The sequence below is a fragment of the Acipenser ruthenus genome, chromosome 8, assembly GCF_902713425.1.
Source record: "Acipenser ruthenus chromosome 8, fAciRut3.2 maternal haplotype, whole genome shotgun sequence".
Lineage (NCBI taxonomy): Eukaryota > Metazoa > Chordata > Actinopteri > Acipenseriformes > Acipenseridae > Acipenser > Acipenser ruthenus.
Genome location: NC_081196.1, coordinates 39,536,709 through 39,558,964, shown reverse-complemented (window position 1 = coordinate 39,558,964; position 22,256 = coordinate 39,536,709). Strand labels below are relative to the sequence as shown.

General features: G+C 38.5%; 1 protein-coding gene across 1 annotated transcript; it reads left to right on the top strand.

Annotated features, from left to right (window-relative positions):
- Positions 1-1,177: 1,177 nt before the first annotated feature.
- On the top strand, positions 1,178-20,657 carry si:dkey-163f14.6 (uncharacterized). The gene is made up of 12 exons (XM_059028939.1): positions 1,178-1,304; positions 1,652-1,979; positions 4,335-4,508; positions 5,159-5,323; positions 6,089-8,194; positions 13,423-13,548; positions 14,392-14,514; positions 16,607-16,729; positions 16,963-17,091; positions 17,859-18,068; positions 18,500-18,631; positions 19,037-20,657. The coding sequence occupies exons 2-12, from the start codon at positions 1,919-1,921 to the stop codon at positions 19,174-19,176; spliced, it is 3,489 nt and encodes a 1,162-aa protein (XP_058884922.1). The 5' UTR covers positions 1,178-1,304; positions 1,652-1,918; the 3' UTR covers positions 19,177-20,657.
- Positions 20,658-22,256: the final 1,599 nt, after the last annotated feature.

Genomic DNA, 22,256 nt, shown 5'->3' with positions numbered 1-22,256 from the left:
AATACTTGGTGTATCCTTGTATGTAAACATGTTTTGAGTCTCTTTTCTAATTTCCAAGCTAATAATATAATCCATAGCTGTCCCCTACTTAAGTATTTTTTTCAGTTTATTTTTTTGCGGTTATCTCAGTGTAACAAGCTGTGTTCTGTGGATCCAGATGTGCCCGATCCTTCTACCTCAGAGCGGCCTCTAATTAGAAGGCACGGTGCACTGTTAAATATGCCTATAAATATAAACCAGGAGGCTCTGGAGAGGACCGTGGAAGGGTCGGCTCCTTAAAGAATTCCAGAGGTCTAGAGACAAAAAAAAAACTGAAGCATCAGGTGTTGTTGATCAACCAACCCCACTGAGAAAGGCCAGCCACCTTCCCCTTACTATCCATCATTCTTACGAGTTTGCCCTCTTCACTGTCTTAATTATATACGTTAAGATTGTTTGTCTGATTTTGTTGTGATCAGGTAGTAAGATATATACAAATCTGTTTATATATACTTTTAAAATTGGTTACATATGTTACATTTTTTTACTTATTTTAAATATTACATTTGTCACTCCTGGAGGTAAGTAATGTCTTAACGGTGTAGTGCCCCATACAGGTATAAAATATGATATATTGTAGAAGATTGTTGCCATGTTGAAATGTTAAATTATAAACAATATTCTAAAAGCACAATTTTGAAAAATGACAAATGTTTTCTTAATTGTCTTTGAGAGGAATATAAACAGGCCATACTGTAAGCCAGGTGTTTTATTCGGATCCAATACTGTGTACAGGAGGCTGGACAATAGAAGCCAGTAGTAAATAGATTAAACAGGACGATATATATATATAGATTTAATTTAGTCTGTCCAATTATTAATTAATTTCCCCCCCGATTTTCTCCCAATTTGGAATGCCCAATCACTTTTCTCCTCACCGCAGCAAATCCCCACATGGATCAGGAGACCCGAAGATTCAGTGGGCGTCCTCTGATCCCACGACCAAGCCAGCTTCCTTTTTTCACCCAGGAACTTGAGAGCGGATGTCAGCAAGCTACTGACCTCTGGAGGACAAAGGCCAGCCAACTCTGAGCTCACTGGGTGCCTGGCCAGCAGGGTTCTCTGTAGAGCGATGAGGAGAAACAGCCCCTTTCAATTTTACCTCCTTCAGAGTCAATGGGACGCTCCCTTCAGAGTCCCCAGTGAAGACTGGTCTACTTCGCACAGCCAGGACGCGAACCTGCACTGTATGACTCACCCTGCGCACCACGCGGTTGCGCTTCTACTAGGAGAGCCAATTGGGGACCCCAGGGATGATATTTTTTGTAAGTGAACAGAAACTGTGAAAAATGCAGATTTCAAACAAAAAATAATACTTGTAAATTGAATTTGTCACATATGTTTAAGAGTGAATGGAATGGACTTTATAATTCTGTCCTATTTTGTTACATAAAGACAAGAATTGCCTTGGTATGTGTTTTAAAATAAGGTCCTACAAAGACTCTTTTGGGTCATTCCAGCAGAAGTGCAGGTTTGGTTGTATTTTTTTTTACTGAATCCACTTAGTAATAAAGTCTTGTGCTACAAAATATTTTAAATTGCAAAAGTGGTCAATCAAGTATGCACACTGCGTTTGAAAATAAAAAAAACTGCTAACATTTTTATTTTGCAGATCACATGAAGGTGATATCCAACTGATTCCTGAAGCGCGACCCACAGGTGCCGTTAATTTAAAGAAAACAACAAGAAACCAACAGCTCTGTGATCTGGAGCAGCAACCAATAGATCAGAGAGTGGAGCAAGTGGAAACAGCTCTGGAGTTCAGGCTACACTGTTGTGTGTGTCTCGCTCCACAGAATCTGTCAGCTCACTGACAGCTCACCCAGATTACACAGACAAGAGCACTGTCCTGCTTTCTTCCAAGCACTACAACGTCTTCATGGGGTCATCACGAGTGATGCTGGCTGGATTGCTCTTTTTGGGATTTGCTTTGCATAATGGTAAGTGTAACATGTTCTTAAGACCTTAATAGTGTTGTTATCTTTGTATAATGCTGGGTGGGGGGTAGTAGATAATTGGGAAATATAGAGTGTATATATAATGTGTAATACAGCCCTTAAAATATATAAAAGTGGTAACTTGCATATGACTTCATATAAAACATATTTAGCACATAGGATATGTATTATTATTATTATTATTATTATTATTATTATTATTATTATTATTATTATTATTAATATTATTATTATTATTATTATTATTATTATTATTATTATGTTCCATTGGAATACATTTAAGTGTAACTCTGCAGGTTATTTGGAGAGAATACAAGTTGTTTTCATTAAAAGTACAACAGCTTCCTCTTTGTGTGCATGGTCTGTGGAAAACACCAAGCAGAACAGAGGTGTGCTTGCTTTAGATGATACTGTAGGTACCTTTAGGTTATCATGGAGCTTTGTTAATCTCTCTGAGGGGACATGGTAAGCATTGTGTTAAAGTACTGTAAACAGTACTGTGTGGAATTTTAAATCAGTGACTAGGAGCATTCTATCTGGCAGTGTCATTGTTAAACCAGAGGTGATGGAAAGCTGCTACCACTTCAGACTTTATAACACTTTCATAAGGAACTTGATCTGGTCTAAACATTTCATTAACATTTTGTCTCATTTCATTTTTGCTGTAGTTTAAAGATTTTGTTTGAAGATTTTGTATTTTTCCTGACTTTCTGACAATACAGCTGTCCCATTTTGAGGCTTTCCTGGTTGTAATTATGTGACAAAGTATAAGTCGTCCTTTAATTGAATCACTTAGAATCAACCAAGGTAGCTATTTCGTATGTTAAACCTGCAGACAATCTTTTATATTTTAATAACTGAGAGCTTTGTAAAAGCAGTCTCTGATGAATACAGTTTTGTTGAAACGTTTATTTTCCTAAACATGAATACAGCTGTTTTTATAGTTGAGCGCTTGAAGTTGTGGAGGGAGCTCTACAATCAGAAACACACGTACAGACTTCAATGAGAATGTCTGACTTCAATAAGCATATATAAAATTCGATAAGTAAACAACATGTGAAGCAAATTATCCCTTGACTGTGCCCTTAAACTAGGCTCTTGAGCAACATATCAGTAATGTAAACAATGTGCATTTTTACTAACCCTAAGTGCTCTCTCTATCCTTGTAAACATTTACTACACTATAATGTAAAAGCATTATAAAAGTATGGTAAACCAAAGTCCTGGTATTGGCACTTTATGTTAAAGCATGATAAATACATAATAGCTGTGAAAAAGTACTAGTACCGCAAACTGGAAAATTACAATGCATACTTTCTAGGGGTATGCCTACCTTAAAATATATACAGTATATATTTAATCAATTCCAGTCTTGTGTGATGGACTGCTGTTACGGATTCTTTCATATGTTGGTGAGATGAAATAAGAATAAAAGCTGTATAACCACACATGCAAGTGAGCCCAGCTCTTTTGCATAGTCGTTAAGGCGCTCGCTTGTGGTGTGTGAGAAGGCCCATTCATGCCCAGCCTCTGCCCTGTTACATAAAGTATCAAATGATTGTGAAGTCATGGTGTAGCATAGACAAGCATGGGGAATCTCAAGTACAATAAAACATTTAAAAAAAAACGTGAAAGACATATAAGCATTTAAAAACATGGTGAATTGCAAATGAGGTGTGGTCAATTATAAAGGGTTCACATTTGAGTGGTGATGTGGGCACAGGGAGAATTTGACAGTTTTACTGATCTGTACAAGGATTTTTGAGATGCAATTGCAGAGGTATTCTCTGGATGTCTTGTCCAGTACAATCTAACATTTCATATCGTGTAATAACTCACAGAGGTGTTCTCATTAATCAACCAAGCCTTTATTGGGAAGGCTGCCCTCCTACATACAGCAGGAGCTGCCAGAGCCCAGCTTGAGAATCAAGCTTGAGCAGCTGCATCCTCACTGTTTAACATATATTTATATATCAAAGTGTCCAAATAAAAAAACATACTTCAATAGCCGGGGCAACATTTATTGCAAACCCCACATTGAGGGTAAAACCTGTTAATCAACCTAAACGTGCCTCTCATAATTCCTTGCACCGGTACATTTGTATATCATTGTATACACAGCTGAACTGAATTGTTGCCCTTAAAGAGCTAATACAGGGGAGGGGGCTAAACTGCAGCAATATGAACATATAAGCAAATATTCATGTTTGTCCTTATTGCTCTGTTCACAAACAAGCTTACGTTCACATTCAGTTTTTCTCTACACTTTATGTTGAGGCATCTTTCTGCTTCAACTTTCACATGCATGGTCAATCCTGCTGTTTGTGTTTTCTGCAGGTCAGGCAGACGGAAGCTGCCATGGCTTAAGGCACTTGGCGAACGGACGCACGTTTTTCCGCTATGGTGGGATTTATGCGACGTTCACCTGCAATCCTGGTTTTAGAGTCTATGGGTACCGCACCAGCAGCTGTGTTTCAGGCCGATGGACCAGGGCTTCTCCTGTGTGCGTAGGTGTGTGAAACAGGGTCAATTGATAAGCAAGTAGCCGATGTCTGTATTTAAAGCTGCAGTGTCCCACAAAGTGTCATTCTTATGGAATACTTCACCTTCAAGGGCTGCACATCAGAGCTCTTCATTAACAGTACATACCAGACTACAACGTTTTTGAATACTGTAAAACCATAAATATATGCAAGCCTTTTATTATGTGTTTTTCGCGTATGAAAAAAAAACTGCAAACATTTTTGGCACTAAATCTATCTTCGTATATTGCAACAGGTCGCCAACATTTCTGGAGCAAAATAGGTTTTATGGGTGTGATTTGCCAAATATTTTGGTCGCAAATATTTATGGCTTTACAGTATATGTTTTCCCTATAGAACCATAAAATGTTAAGGACATGCTGCATAGCTTTCATTTGATAACAATGTTATAGATAAGAACTGAGGATCAGAAATGAATAATTATTTTCTGAGAAGGGCATATACCCAGCTATCAGTAGTGAGTAATGATATAAATAACAATAGCTAGAAAGACAATATATTAAAGTCCTGAAAGTGACCATTCCTTTTCCTTGCATGTGGTGCTTCTACCCTAAATTTTTTCCTAGAATTGCAGATTGCGTTGCCCCCCAGCACTGACATGTATAAATCTTTCCCCAGCTGCTGGATGTCCAAGCTCTGGGGGCACGCTACATGGCAGTAGCACTGTGAACCAGGACAGATCATTAATCTTCTTTAAATGCGACAAGGGGTACAAACTCTTTGGATCACCTGTTCTTTACTGCAATGGCAAAACATGGAACAGCACCGAGCCTGTTTGCAAAGGTAAGCAAGTAAGCAAAACATCTGCTTTGGCTGATAGTAAGAACTATCAGGGGCAGCAGTGTGGAGTAGTGGTTAGGGCTCTGGACTCTTGACCGGAGGGTTGTTGGTTCAATCCCAGGTGGGGGACACTGCTGCTGTACCCTTGAGCAAGGTACTTTATCTAGATTGCTCCAGTAAAAAGTCAACTGTATAAAATGGGTCGTTGTATGTAAAAATAATGTGATAAGGGCATCTGCTAAAAAAATAATTAATAATAACTTGTTTGTGCAGCTTTCCATGGAAGTGAATAGTGCCTAAAATAAATAAATACACCTGCTTTCTGACTAGCTCTATAAAAAGATCAGCTCCCTGTGGAGTTAGTGCTTTTGTTGGATAAAATAGACCTGGAGCATAAGAGGAATGTTAAGATCATTTTTTCAGTCCCTTAGGTAATGGGCAGTGTTGTGTGATGTACTTTTGTTGTGTACTCTGACCCCAGCCAGACACATTTTTCAGGTTTAAGTAGAGGAATGTAGATCACAAATGTGTCTGCTTTTAGTGCCAAATTCAAATAACATTTCAGGAAACTGGTTCATGCATTTATAAGAACCAATGATAACTGATTTCTCAAAAAAGAGCAAAGGCATCCCCTATCCCTGGTCAAGCACAGAACCTCTTTAGAAATATAAGTATCCTGGAGTAACTAACCTGTATATATATATAAAAAAAAACCTCCAATGTGTATTCACACTTGACGACCCTAATGTAAAATTCTTCTTGTTGCAGAATCCGATATAATGAGCTCTGACAAATTCAAGCATCTCAATCTAATAAGCGCCAACCTGGGGCAGAGCCTGAATGCACCATCTGCCTTGAGAAATATTTTCAGAATTCAATATGGTAACATTGCAAACTCAGCTGCCAAGGACATTTTCCTCAAGCAAGATCTATTGCCAGAACCCCCAAGGGCATTAACCCCCAAATCAGGCCAACAAGACGTGGCCTTGCGCCAACTACAGGTAAGTAACAGTGTTCCAGACAACCGAGTAGAGGATGTTTATCTACAAGAGCACCACCAGTCTGGTAGGGCGAGTTCATGGGGTCAATCCCCTAGCAAAGACAGTAACAAAGAACCAACTGGCTATCAAAAATCTCTCTCCAAGGCATTGGAGGTGCCACTAGCAACCACATCTCCAACAACCTCAATACCGTCTGTTACGATGTCCACATTCAAAACCCCAATTATCTCTTCATCGACACCAGCTAAGGACACCATGTTTTCATCAACAACAGCTTCATATACATTAAAATCTATAGCATCTGATTCTCTTTTATTCAATGAATCAACTCTATCCGAGCTACCAGCCAGTTCTGCCCCAAGGGAGGACGTTCTTCCTCTCCCTACCTCTGCTCCTGATTTAAAACAATTGCCTTTAACATCAGCAATGGAAGTTGAGATAGAGACTTCTGTATCAGCACCCAATGTACCTTCACCATCTATCAATGATTCATCTCCTCTTGAACAATCAGTTTTACCAGATAACACTGTGACGGCAACCTTGCCTCATTATGGTACAGTGACTTCAGAGTTGAAAGGAGATTCCTCACAGTTGTCCTCCCAGTTGTTGCGGGCAACACCATTGGCATTGGAACCTGAAACTGTCACAACATCCTCAGGTAACACAAGGTCTGCTTCTTTGTCTTGGCTTCATTCAATATCTGGAGTACATAGGATTGATGCTGGGAATTTGGCTACACCTCAACAGGTTACCCGTATCCCTGTTCATTCCAGTGGAGAACACAGCACAATGGGAGCAATATATGAAGTCAGCACCAATTACTCTAATAGAATGCCTTTCCAAAGTATATCCGAGGAGGATACTGAAGGGAATCTCATCAGCACTAGAGCAGAGAAACTCCTGGGAGAGAATGTAACTTTTCAAGGAACAGCCTCAGCACCTCAGGAAATTAAAACAGAAAGCACAATTCAGGCCCCCACTCAGGATATTTTTAGAGTGGATCTGGAGATGAAATATGGCCCAAATTCAACCATCTCTGTTGGTCCAAATGAATATGAATCTAGTGTCCCAGTTAACTTGGATGTTGAGCTAGCTGAAGATTTGCAATCTGTGTTAAATAGAGCCGGACAGTCTTTGGCTATCATCAGCAGTCTTCATCAAAACGCTGTTGACCATGGGAGGATGTCTGCAGAACCTCAGAAGGATTTACAGCTGGTAAAAAAAGCGTCAACAATGCTCACACCTGAAGCATTAGGGAAGCCTAGTACATGTAAAGACAGGCCTGTAACTGTAGAAACAGATGTGACTGCAGGACAACACAATCAACAATTTCCTGCCATGCAGAACTCCACGGATGCAACAGGCCCAGATATTTTAATTACAGATCAGAGAGTAGTTAACGTTTCTGCAGAACAGTTTGATGCGACGGAACACACAAGTGTCAAGAATGATTTAGCATCATTTAACTCTACCTCGGACTGGGAGGGCCAGGCATCTTCTGCTGGAGTGAACAGTACTCAGACAGAGGAAAATCAGGCTCCATTTAAAGAAACTCTCTTTGATAAAATAAACATTTTACCAGACAGCTTTCCAGATCGTGCGACCAACACAGCTGTTTTGTATCCTAACTTTGTGGAAATTACAGTTGATAAGATGCCAGTGGGGCCTTTCAAAAGGAGGCCTGTTTGTCCTTATCCGCCATTACCAACCCATGGCACTTTCTATTTTCGAACTTTGACCAACCCTTCCCCTGTGCAGTACAAGTATTACGTGCAGTACTCCTGTTATCCCGGTTACACACTCTCGGATGGGGACATCTACAGCTTTTGTCTGCGCAATGGCACCTGGAGTGGGGTCACGCCTGCATGTTTAGGTTAGTCGTCATTTTACACTGTATAAACTGATGCAAAACTGGTCAAATGCTTTTTGCTAATCATTAAACTACTGAAGGCATTAGCCAAAAGTTGTACAGTACATACTTGACTTTATTGTTTTAACAGGGAGTTATGCACCCAAGCTGAAAGCCAGGTCAAATTATGGTCATCTACCAGCTGGTAGGTCCTTCATCAAGAGCACCTTGAAAAGAAATGTACTTTTAAAAAGATATCTAGAGGATACTGAATGATTGTTCGTGGTATACATTTCTATTCCCTGCAGGAGGATGTCCCAGTAAATCATGAGCCCCGAGTGGTTTATGTAAGGACATACTCCTAAGGGGAATAATAACTGTATACCGTGAATGATCATTCAGTATTCTGTTTATACCACATGTTAATTAGGGATTATTTTACCTGGCGGATTTTTACTTTCATTGTCAATAATTTCGCACCCTGTTTATGGCCTCTTCGCAACCGTCTTTAGATAGAACCTTGAGCTCAGTCTGTCAATTTACATCCTCTCTGTTGTTTCCTACCTTAACTGGTTTTAATGAATGGGCTACATGCTGCTCAGATAAGTCAGAAGCAGTCAGATTGGTAACTGGCATTTCTTGACTAAACTCTGTTGTTTCCTACCATTACCGGTATTAATGAAAGGGCTACAGGCTGTTTGGACAAGTCAGACGCAGGCAGTTAGGTAACTGGCATTTCTTGAATAAACTCGTTCTCCAGGAAATCGAAGTCTAAATCAAAACAACAATAGAAATAATTTCAGACATTTTTAAGGCATAGGTGTAGAAACTAAAGATGGAATATATGATTTAAGTCAGTTCTTATTTCCAACACACACACACACACACCTACCTTAACATGAGGGTTAGGGTTAGGACCATAGAAGAATCACATTTATGGCAACTTAAAAAAAAAACTTATATTACCTTTCGTGACAGCGGCAATTTCACTCACCATCAAAACTTTTACTGTATTGGTGGTGATTAGGAGAACAGAGAACACAGGAGGTTACAAGCAGTGTGGTACAATGCCATGGTCTCGAGAACAAGCAGCAGCTCAAAGAGAACGTTTCATGTGTTCAAAAGAATGTTGTAGTTTTACATTGGCCCGTCTTTCTGCACCAGGTAAAGCACGTGACCCGTCTTTCTGCACCTGTGTTTCAAAGTTGTTATAAAACACGTATAGGTGGCAGTATTGTTTGAACTACCGAAGCACAGCTCTGTCCCGAATTTCAGCAGAACACCACTGGACTGGAATGTAAGCAAAGACATATTCGAAACTAGTCCTGGTAAGCATCTTATCCCACTCATATTATCCACTCATGTTATCCCACTCGTGGCATAACAAAAATATATCCCACGCTAGATATACCCATTCCTGTGGTATAGATATTTATACACAATATCATGATTGCTTTTAGTTTATCTGGATATTATCAGTGGATTGAAATGGGTCAAGCAACTAGTACAGTTAGTAGTACAGTAGTAGCTGGTTGTTGTTGAAACATAAAAGATTTGTGTTCCTGAGCATGTTCAGCCTACTGCTAAGGAGGTGCTATCCTATGCTGATCAGTAGTATAAGAAAGAGTCGAGTTTAAATTGGCAGGCAGGTGCAGTAATGGTTGGCACAGGATTGGCAGCCTGAGTTGATACTGTTTGTGTTTTATTGAAGAGCATTGATTTGAGACTGGAATGTGCCAATGCAAAAGCTGGTACTTACGCAGATTGATTTCAATCATAGATGAAGCGTTGATGTTGGTACTGGATTTTACCATCTGAAAGAAGTTACTAGATCTGGAAGATCAGTATCACCAGCCAGTACTGAATCATTTTCTCATAAAAATAAGGATCAAAACTTTATGAGCAAATAATCTTCTGACATGAGATATTTAAAACTACCCTGGAAGAAGAATGACGGCCCAGGTGGAATATTTACATTTACAGGAGAATACAGTGAGACAGGAGAAGACTTGCATTATCTGTATATCCTCATGGTGATAAGTTAACTTGAATTAAATTAGGTTGCAGTAAGCTCAGGCAAAATAGTGTTTATTTTTCAACATTTAAATTAATCACCCAAGTGGCTCAAGGCCTTTCTAAATAGATCAGCCCTAAAGACTCTCAACAAGAAATGCAAGAAATAGTGACACAATAAGTTTTTGAGGAAAAATAGCAGCACATATGTTACTGCTTTCTCAGTTATGTAGAGTATAACAGATAATATGTATTTGTAATACAAATATATAACTGTAGTATAGAAAGGGTTAAGGTTAGGGTTAGGGTTTGTGTTGGAGGTAGGGTCAAGGTTGGGGGTGAGTGTTAGGGTTAGTTTTTAACATTTAAAAAAATGTTTTTTCACTAAAGAATAGCACTGGCCAGTCCACATTTGATTTTGTATTGCAGAATTGCATTTTATATTGTATTAGATATTTTTTGGTTCATGTTTTAATGGTTGTGTAATATTTGTTAATGAAAAAAGAAAGAGAGTAGTATTCTATTTTTTCATAAATATTGTTAAACTGTGTTTATGCTCTTTCATTTAAGATTTATTTCATTTAGTCCTAATGGTGTCATTGTAAATAATTTGGCTAACCACCTTTTTCCAAGTTTTTCTGTCCAGCTAATATAAGTTTGTAATCCTGTCATTTGTAGGGAGTCTATGTTATGTTCCCTAAAATGGGTGATGAAAGATGTATGTGCTTCCAAACTGCGTCTGATGTTATAGAGATGGTGTGCTAGGCTTATTTTGAAAGGATTTGTAGCCTCTCCTATTGTGTTACTGGCTGTACACTGGATTGTATATATGCCGTTTCTGCTGTTGTGGTTTTTCTTCAATGTTACGTTATGTTATGTTATTAGAAGTGTAAGGATTTTTGGCTATGTATTGCCCTGGCCTTGTAGGGAGTGACTGACTTTTCATAACTCAGAGTGCAGCTGTGACCTCAAAGTGTCACAGAACGCATAATAATACACTATACAATTGGAACACGTAGGCTTTTTCTGATAAACACACACCTTGTGTGGGGCAGTGTACACATTGTTCCAGTTAAATTGCACAAGCCCTTATTGTTTCATCAGCCTTTGTTCCTTTTCCATTATACTACTGTTACTTTTAAATGGTAAAGAAATCATTGAAACTGTCTGTAAACATTGTGTTAACCCTCATTAACCCTGAATCAACGCAGGGTTAATGAAGTCTTAAAATGAAGCTGTACATAGCTGGTGCACATCAGCAGTTTGCAATCACCAGCCTTGTTGTTCGACCTTGTGATGCGTGGGTATAGCACTATGCTGCCTCTGAGAATTGAGCAAAACTCATAGCATTGTTCTTAAATGTAACTTCTTGTTATCTGGGTTTCTGCTGACATTGGTAAAGTGAAGAAGAAACACAAATGTGCTTTGTCTCACACCATGCATCATGCTAGGGAAATAAGACCAAATTTGGGCAAGGAAATTTTGTAAGCTAGCTGTATATCTGTGCTGTACGAAGTAATTTCTTTAATCAGGTCGGGTCAGCTCAGCTCAGAAACTAACATCTATACTGATGGCAGCTCAGAAATGAACATCTCTATGCCATGCCGGCTCAGAAAAAAACCAACATCTCTGATGCCATGAAAGCTCAGCTTGGCTCAGAAATAAATAACATCTACACTGATGCCAGCTCAGAACACCATCAACTGAGACTTGTATGTGAGATCACTGATGTATCACCATTGATTTGCTTTGTTCCTGCTTGCATTTTGATTCCTGAATAAACTATTTTTGATTAATTTTATCTGAAGAAGATTAATTCTTTTTAAGAAGAAATCGAACCTCTTACAGAAGGTTTTGTGATGCATTTCAGTTGTTTGAAGTCGACTGAGACTTGAGAATTTTGTGATTAATTGAATAATCTGCGATTGGTCCCTGTTTCCTTGTATTAGGAAACCATTTACAAAATGTTTTCTTAAGAACTTTTTTGAGTAACCTGTTTTTGTGGCTGCCTCAAGGTCTGTTTTTTTAATTAAGATCCTGTAAAATCTTAGAAGTAGAGATTTAACCAGGCACTTAAAGGGCAAACGCTGAAGTCTGGACAAAGAGACCTGCAAGAGAGGTCCTGTTGTTGTCTCATCTGAGAAGAGGTCAGTTCATCAGCCTCAGCCTGCCATAGACGTGGTCTAAGTTTAGGAAACCTTTGTGACCCTCCTAATATGGGACTCAGTATTCAGTTAAGACATGATCCCAAGGTTGTGCACTTTTGTACTCAAATATAAGGTTCCGAGACAATGCATTCTTTCACAGTTGCAGCGGGTCAGAGCTAGACAATCTAAAGGAACCGAAAAGCTGGTGTCTCACTGGTAGATTTTTATGACAATTTAGGACACCATATAACATTAACATTAAAACCAGCTCTATGGTAACAAACATATTATAAATAAAAAAACAGAACTAGACGTAGTTGGAAAATGGGTGGAGACATATTTAGACCAGGGCAGCTATGGCCAAAAGTTGAATGAAACCTGCTGAATAATGTTATGTTAACATGTTGAATTACATACTGCTTTGTAGTTTTCCATATACTTTACAAAAAACAGACATTTTGAAATATAACATGAAATACTGTAGTACTATTATGGTTTCCAGCAGATTTTTGCTATATCATTTTGTAGTTTTTTGATTACATGATGATAAATAAAATATTATATGAAGTTATTTTCATATATTAATTATGTCTCAATCCTAAAATTCTAGGTGATGCAGATCTTTTGGCCATAGTTATAGGCAGGAATTCTGTGTTCCACGTTGTTGCTGCTGATTCACTGGGATCCTGTAGGAATTGTGTGTTCCATGTTGTTGCTGCTGATTCACTGGGATCCTGTAGGAATTGTGTGTTCCATGTTGTTGCTGCTGATTCACTGGGATCCTGTAGGAATTGTGTGTTCCATGTTGCTGCTGCTGATTCACTGGGATCCTGTAGGAATTGTGTGTTCCATGTTGTTGCTGCTGATTCACTGGGATCCTGTAGGAATTGTGTGTTCCATGTTGTTGCTGCTGATTCACTGGGATCCTGTAGGAATTGTGTGTTCCATCTTGTAGGAATTGACCAGACCGAGTTACAGGGTCAATCCAGAAGCATTGATAGGCCACCTCTTGTTTGTAACTTTTTACTTATGCTCTTATTAAACTGTTAATTCAAATAATACATTCTTTGTGTTTTGTGCCCTGTGATACAGAAGTCACCCCTTGTGCAATTAACAATGGGGGCTGTTCTCAGGTCTGCAAGGCAGGCTCCCAGAAGCAGACAGAGTGCAGCTGCAGAGAAGGGTTCACTCTGCTTGAGGATGGCAGAACATGTAGAGGTAGAGTAAACAAAGACAGCCTGAACAACTAATTATATGCAAATGTTATAGGCCTGGTATGCTTTCAGATGCATGAATCAGAACCATCAGTTTTATAATTATTTTTGATAGCTCTGTAATGCGTGAAGTATATTAAGCTAATTTCACTGGTAATAAGAAGTGTGACGTGATTCGTGCAAATTGCAGCTTACTGGTTTCTGATCTTGGCTTGGTTCAGGTTGGGTCTCCTCACCACACCACAGCGACCCCTACTGGTCAGGTGGCAGACAAGGCCAGACGAGCCAGGCTGAACTATGTCCATCAGGGTGCAGTAGCTTGGCATCCTCAGCCCTTTTCTGTACATTGCTGGTTGTGAAATGGATATTAAAATTAGAATTGCCTAAAAAACCCTGTTTTTGTTTACCTCAGTAATGATGATTGCAAGTTTTGAAATAATTTGGGCTATACGGTGCATCAGACTTCTAAAGTCTGAAAATGACCAGTCTGCTCCTCCTCAAAAGAGCCTCCCTGAAACTTAAACAAAAAGGATACTGAGCTTAAACATCTGCTGTTCTGCTTAGTATGCTGGTATTTATGTTCTACTGTGTTTTAATAAACAGACTAGAGGCTGTCCTCCTGCGCAGTTTCTGAGTAAGGTCTAAAACAGCTGAGAATTAATTGCATCACAATTGGATTTGTGCTCTCATTGGCCATTGGAACACATTCAAAGTTCAAACACTTGATATATAACTCAAACTGTGTGACCTGCTTTTTTATGGTAGGGACACCTGTAATGTGTCATGCACTGTACGTTCCCTGAAGGGGATATGTATGTTGCTAACACACCTTGTTCCATATGTGCAGATGTTAATGAGTGTACAGAGGGACAGCATTACTGTCAGCAGGCTTGTGTCAACACCTTCGGCTCGTACGAGTGCAGCTGTCGACCAGGGTACCTATTGACAGAGGATGAAAGGTCCTGCTCAGGTGAGTGTCTCCTCTTAGATACAGTATAAAAAGAATTCATACAGTTAATGACTTGAAACATTCAGATGCAGAACTATATAATGTGCACAACAAGATTTTTTTTTTTTAAATAATCACATTGAATAACAGTTTTAACATAAGAATCACACATGTATTTGAGGGGGATTGTGCTACAATTAAGCCATTAGTGGAATTATAACATTTGCTATTGACATGTAATTACATTTTCAGTTAGTGGAATTGTTAATATATTTTTAGTTTACCTGTATAAGATATGGAGGCAAAGTCATGCAGAGTTTTTTCACACTTACAGTTAGCATAACATTTTCTGGCATGCAGTTACAGGCGCTACAAGTTTCACATCAAACTTATCACTGATTATACATATACAAACTTTCAAATAGAAAGTATGCTTGTAAAAACAACAATTATATTCATTTTATAGATACAATTTGGAATAGTTTTCACTTTTGATAAGTAATAATGCATCTGTTTTCCAATTCAAATGACTTTAAAGCACATGGTTATCTAAAATATCACTTGACATCTGATCACATTCTGATCAGATGAAATTGCTGCCAAAATGTAAGACTGGATAAAAAATACGGTTAAAACTAAATTAAATAACATGAAAATATAGTAAGATATCAATGTGACCATGACCAATTAAATATGGTATCTCACTGACCACTATTACCTGTTATGTACTGGTACTTATATTACTTTCTCAGACATTGATGGAAGCCAGTTGTGCTGAGAGTTTTCTTGGCTTTATTCATGTTTTCAGAATCTTCCAGTATTGTACTGTCCAAAAATTACAAGGTAAGGAAATCAATTGCAATGTTGAAACCAGACATAAAAAGCAAGCTCTTTAAAATGTAAAGCAATAATAGCATTGCATAATATACTTGTGTAAATTAATTTAAATATTTTTCTAGGATGCTCAGGGACTCAGTTTTCTAAATGTAAGCCCTTTTCTAACCTAAACTCTTTATGAGAACGAGGCATGTTTCCAAATCCACAAATCTGAAAAGTTAACCACAGTAAATATTCATGGTAATTTTGCATTTTTCCCCATGGTTTTGCTATGAATTTATTGTAGTTTACCATTGTTTGATGTGTTTTTTATATGCTTTACCACACCTATCTGGGCTTTACAATGCTTACAGTACTTATACTTTACCATGCTCTTACTCGGCTTTATCAGACTTTGCTATTCTTTACTATGGTAAACTTCTATAAGGGATGTTCCACAACCAGAACTGTCACAGAAACCCTTTTGAGATAAATTGCTTGAAGAGCCATAAGAACCTACATACTTTTAAGCCTCTGGATCCTCCCTTCCAATCTGATGTTTAGTAGTGTTTGACCATCATTATCTAGTCCAGTTATTAATATCTCCCTGGTTTGTTATTATTATTTATTTCTTAGCAGACGCCCTTATCCAGGGCAACTTACAATTGTTACAAGATAACACATTATTTTTTACATACAATTACCCATTTATACAGTTGGTTTTTTACTGGAGCAATCTAGGTAAAGTACCATGCTCAAGGGTTCAGCAGCAGTGTCCCCTACCAGGGATTGAACCCACAACCCTCCAGTCAAGAGTCCAGAGCCCTAACCAATACTCCACACTGCTGCCCCTAATTTAGTTAAGACATGTATGCAAAAGCTTGTTTTCAATTGCTTTCCAAAGAACTTGTGAAAAGCGGTAATTGAAATGCATTTGCTGTTCCAAGCTTACCCCCTTTAAAAGGTTTACTGTGGTTTGTGCCCTGTTATAAAAGCATGGTGAAATCATACTCACAGGCAAGTATGGTAAAGCATGGTTAACTACAGAAAAGCGTGGTAAGTACATGTTATAAGCAATGGCATAGTTATATCTTCTTCCTCTATGATAGAATGCAGAGTAATGCAGCTAAGAAATGCTTTAGTAATGTTTTTAGTAGGGTAATTTAAGCCTTCAGAAAGGTGACCAAGTTTCAATTTTAAACTAGAAAAAGAAAAGTACTGACTCTTTTCATTTTAGATTCAGTACCTCTCAGGCCTAAACATTAGTAATGAATTGTTTCGTTCTGGTGTGTTGCAGACAGAGACGAGTGCACAGTGAACAATGGCGGCTGTCTGCACCACTGCACCAATACATTTGGAAGCTACAGGTGTTATTGTGAGCCAGGCTTCGAACTGGAAAAGGATCAAAGACGCTGCAGAGGTAAAAGTCTCGTTTTTATATTTCAAAGAAAACTAGGAGTCACTGACGCTCATTTAAGACAAGTGAAGAACTGATTTGGAGGAGGACGCATGGAGGAATTAGAGTTTCAGAGTTTAAGGGTGGTTCCATGAGACAGGTGTTTTGCCTTTTAATTTGCTTGAATAATTTAGAATTGTTCATCCTGGTGCATCTCAGTGTGGTTCTCATCCTCAGATTTGACATTACTCCCTCAGATATTGACGAGTGTCAGACTTCCATAGGAATCGCTGGCTGTCTTTTTGGCTGTATCAATACCCTGGGAAGCTTCTTGTGCCACTGTCCAGAGGGGTACACGCTAGGCGCTATGGATGGTCATTGCAGAGGTGCGTGATTCCAAAAAAAGTGTCTTTTAAAATACCCACCTTACCTGTGCTAACTTTTGTTAAATCAGTCATGTTTTCATATTTTATTCACATGTCCTAGTCCTTTGCGGTACAGTATGTAACACTGGCATTAGACATAAGTAGGGGTTGTGTGTATTTGCAGAACTGAAGTATGTTTTTTGGGGGTTTTTTTACAGTAAGAACAGTTTAAACAAATACAATTAGAATATCAGAACCTCTAGGCATTAGCCACACATTTGGATAGTTGCAAACCAAAAATCAGTTACCTAAGCGATGCAGGGGTCATAATACTTCATATTATTATTATTTGTTTATTTAGCAGACACCTTTATCCAAGGCAACTTACAGAGACTAGGGTGTGTGAACTATGCATCAGCTGCAGAGTCACTTACAATTACGTCTCACCTGAAAGACAGAGCACAAGGAGGTTAAGTGACTTGCTCAGGGTCACGCAATGAGTCAGTGGCTGAGGTGGGATTTGAACCGGGGACCTCCTGGTTACAAGCCCTTTTCTTTAACCACTGGACCACACAGCCTCATATTGCCATCTAGTGAAATCCTATGGATGTGTGTTTGACACCTACAGTATTAAACGTAATGGGTTCTGTTTCTGATTCATCTCATAATTATTGGACACTGTTACTGTGTACAATACCAGTGAACCCAATTAAACTTCTGCCACCCTCAAGACTTCATTTTCTAAAGCTGCTTCCAATTCATTGCTTCCATAATCTGCCACTGAACAGATATCGATGAGTGTGCGGAGAACAATGGGCGAGGTCTCTGCGCGATGGAGTGTCAGAACGCTCCAGGCTCTTACCACTGCTCCTGCTCCTATGGGTACAGGCTGGGAGGAGACGGGCGGTCCTGCATCGCCGAGTGCCCCTCCGGCTACAGGAAACACAGGAACAGCACAGAGAGGAGCAGCCCCCACCAACGGAATGAACAGTGTGTTGGTAAATACTAACATAGGCTAACATTGATAAGCTGGTTATGAGTTTAAGCTGGTTAATCATGACAGTTCTTCATGAAAACGAAAATGTTTTAACATTTCTTCATCTGTTTGGCTTTTCTGCTTTTCAGAAACCGGAACTTTATTCTGTGGCATTAATAAGTATTTAATTAAAATGCAGTTATCATTGTGTTGAACTTCTGTTATAAGTTAATAAACAGTCAATAGATATTCAATAAGTAATATTCAATAGTAATAGTAAGCATGTAAGGAATGAGCAGTTCCATTTAAAAATTGTATTCCACTAATATTATTATAGTATAGTGTTGAATTTACTGGTCTACTAAGTTATCTTTCTAGACCTGTATATACAGTAAGTCTGCTGCATTTAAAGAGTTAGAGACTTGGGTATAAAAGCACCTCACTCTCCTGCAGATATAAATGAATGCCAGGAGCTCCAGGAGGAGGAGCAGAGGTGTGAGTGGAGATGTCTGAACCTGCCAGGGTCGTATCGCTGCATCTGCCCCCGAGGATACAGGCTGGCCAGTAAGGGCTATCACTGTGAGGGTGAGTTCACCACTGTTGTCTGTGAAGTGCTTCAGCTCTGTGTCTTCAACTCAATCAGTCACCTTTTGTGATGTTCGTTTATCCAAACAGAACCGTGCTATCTATCACAGGATAACAGGATTTTAAATCGCAATGAATTGCAGAAAATGTTCACTTATCATATACAGTAATATACTGTCTTGTTTTTAGAGAATGTTTTCATTGGGTGAATATTTGTATTTTTTTCCCGCTTGTGTTCATCTCAAAGTGAAACTTGAGGCAGGGTAAGTTGAACTATAACTGTATAAGGAGTTTTCTCATGCATACACAAGCTGTATTAATCAAACTGATAGAATGTTTCCTAGGTACTATAAATGCAATACCTCAGTCTGTTATGTTGGTAATAGGTATTGTTTCCCATTTCAGATATAAATGAATGCACCTATCAAAATGGAGGCTGCTCCCACATCTGCCTCAACAATAGAGGAGGCTATAAATGTGCCTGTCCCAAGGAATACAACTTCAGCCCCTATAGCCGGAAAAAATGCCAACCAGTCAAAACATAGACATGCAAGTTATAAATCAGGAGTCCTGTAGAGAAGAACTAAACGTGCTCCTGTTGACTCTACAAGTGTGCTGAATCCCACAAGCCTTACTTTGACTTCTTACCTGTTGCACACTGCTATTGTAACCCTTGCTGAAGAGAGGACCTGATTATCCAGGTCTGTATTTTTGTAAGGATTCTTAAAATGTCATTTATTTGCAGAAACAAGAGGCACAGTTCAGCATTACCAACTTGGGATCAGATCCAACTGATCTCTGGTCTCTCAGCAAATTTGGGACATGTGTTTTATAGTCCCCAAACAGAACGTATAAGCTATTAAGATGGTATACCTACAATATTCAATATGAATTCGCAATTTAATGTGAATTCCAGTCTCCAAGACAATTGTTTCCAAGGCAAAGAAAGTACCTCGGAAAGACTATCTACAATTTAGAGAAAGCAACTCATTAAAAAGTGCATTTAGTTGTAAATCTGTTGTGTTGCACACCCGCTTGTTGTAAATACTATGGTGTTCCCATCTGCTGTAACGTAATTTTTGTTCATAGAATTGAATACTTTTGAAAAGCTCAGTGGTGCTTCAAGCGTTGAAATGACAACAGGACTGGCAGAAGGCACAGGTGTCGTTGTCCATCAATTCAACAGTACGAAGGTCACTCTTGAAATCAGGACTTAAAGGATGTGCTGCAATAAGAATACCTCTGTTAAGAAAGGGGAACAAGACTAAAAGGCTAAAATGTGCACAAGAACACAGAAATTGGACTATGGAACAATGGGCAAAGGTGCTTTGGACTGTTGATGGATGGACAACAACACCTGTGCCTTCTGCCAGTTCTGTTGTCAATTCAACACTTGTCTTCCTTCAATTTCTTAAGGATATTATCTTCAAGTATTGCTCATCCTTGTTAGACAGCTTTTGGGGTCTTCCAGTCCTGGGTTTGTCAATTACAGATGATGTTTCGCTGTACTTGTTGATTATGCTTTGGGTACCACACCTTGAAAATCGAGTGATGCGAGCTATTTCACTCAATGTTTTTCTTTCTTTATGCAAGGCAAAGTTGTTATAATAGTAGAAAACACTAGTGGAGGCTTTGAGTAAATTGTTGATGCTCATAATGCATCAGAGTAGAAAAATGCAACATGTCTAAGACTTTTGCACAGCAGTGAATATATATATATATATATATATATATATATATATATATATGCTATTTTTTCACTGCTGAAAGAAACAGCTCAATAAAACGATATCTCTGTCTATCAGTCTTAAATTAATTTGTAGGGGCATTATGTAGAGTATACAAACCTTTATAGAGCTAGTTTTGTATTGTATTTGTATATTGCACATTTATCACTGTATCATCTTAAATTATTTATGCATTATAATCAGTTTTGATATTTTATTATTTAGAAAAGCATTTTTTGTATTTCCCTTAATTGAATAATCTTTTCAATTTTAATAACACAAAAGGTATTTATGCTTGACCTCTCTTCTTTCTATATGGTGTATTTTTACAAACAAACCTCCCACTGATCTAATGATCTAATCTAGAGGGCTGATAGGTACGTGTTACTTTTTTTTACTGTCCTTTTATTTTTTTGGATGGTGTTTTCAATCTTGTGTTTACAGTTACTGTGTTGAATATGTTTTATAATGTAGCCTGCGTACAGGTGCTTTCACTTGAGTTCAAGAGCAGCTTGGGTTGCAGCTGCCAAATGCTCTTTCACCAGTGACATGTGTAACACAGGCTAGATCTGCAAAGTGCCATGTTGTGAATCAAGTTTAGTTTTGTATGGCTGTCAGTATGCACGTACCTGCACACAATACCTGTTCACTAGATAGAACTGGTTCTTACAACTATACAGACACTTTGCTGATCTAGCATGTGTTCCATATGTATACAGTGAAATACACCTATCTAGCAACTAGAGATATTTGATCATATAATTTCTATCTGTTTTAGTGTACTGTATAAAAGATAAGCTGTATGTCAGTCTGTGGCAATGCGCCCCGTCCCTGTGTGCATTTGTGTGTTGCGTGCGTGTGTTAATGTGCAATCCCGTGCCTAAATACAAATATACACTTTTTAAATACACGTGAAACACAGACCCGTTTATATCCCGTGTACCAATGACTATACACCAACATTAACACACGCACGCAACACACAAATGCACACAGGGACGGGGCGCATTGCCACACAGTCATAGACAGAAACACCTTCATTATCACTGCATCATTACTTCAGGGAGGTAGGAGATTTGGAAACATCTCCTATTATGTCCACATGCAATATTAAATATACCTTTACTTTAACATGAGACTCTCCTATTTTAGATTGAAAGACAAGGCAACCATGCATACAGATTGACAGTGGTATGCAGGATGAATGCAAACATTAAATACACAATTTGAATGTATTATACCTAGGGACTGTTAAATCGTGGTGTCTTTACACTGCAATTCAATTAGCACCCTTTCTTAATAAAGCAAAATACAACTGTGAAGGGTTAGTAATGTGCAACTCAGGAGGTTACATGATCTGAATTGTCCTCTTTGCATTGTTTGCTTTATAAGATGAACGGTTTGATTTTCCATTAACATTTTGGTGTACACATTCCATTGTATCTTCATTATGAGCAGACCTAACAGGCAGACACTTACCTTACAATCTAAGCTAGTTTGTTTGTTTTGAAGTAATTCTCAGTTTTTCTGAAGCCCAGACCCCGCCACTGAGACGATAACAATAATAAGCCACTCAAGCCAGGTAGATCCAACTTCAAAGAGACTGAGTGCATCATTTTAAATCTACTTGAACTGTAATGCTCTGCCTTGCAGAAAACTTGAAGTGGGAATTCAAAGAGCACAACAATCACATTTTACATAAATCTTCAGTGAAGCAGTGTGGGTAGTTACTGCTGCAGGTAGTATTAATTAATTCTGAAGGCATTCTCTATCAAACTGTTTACTTTTGAATTAGCAACAAAGAGAAGACATTACATTACTTTAAGAAACATTGGGCCTTATTTTCCACTTTATAATTTTGTAAAGTAAATATTAAAAAAATGACCTGGTTCTTATTT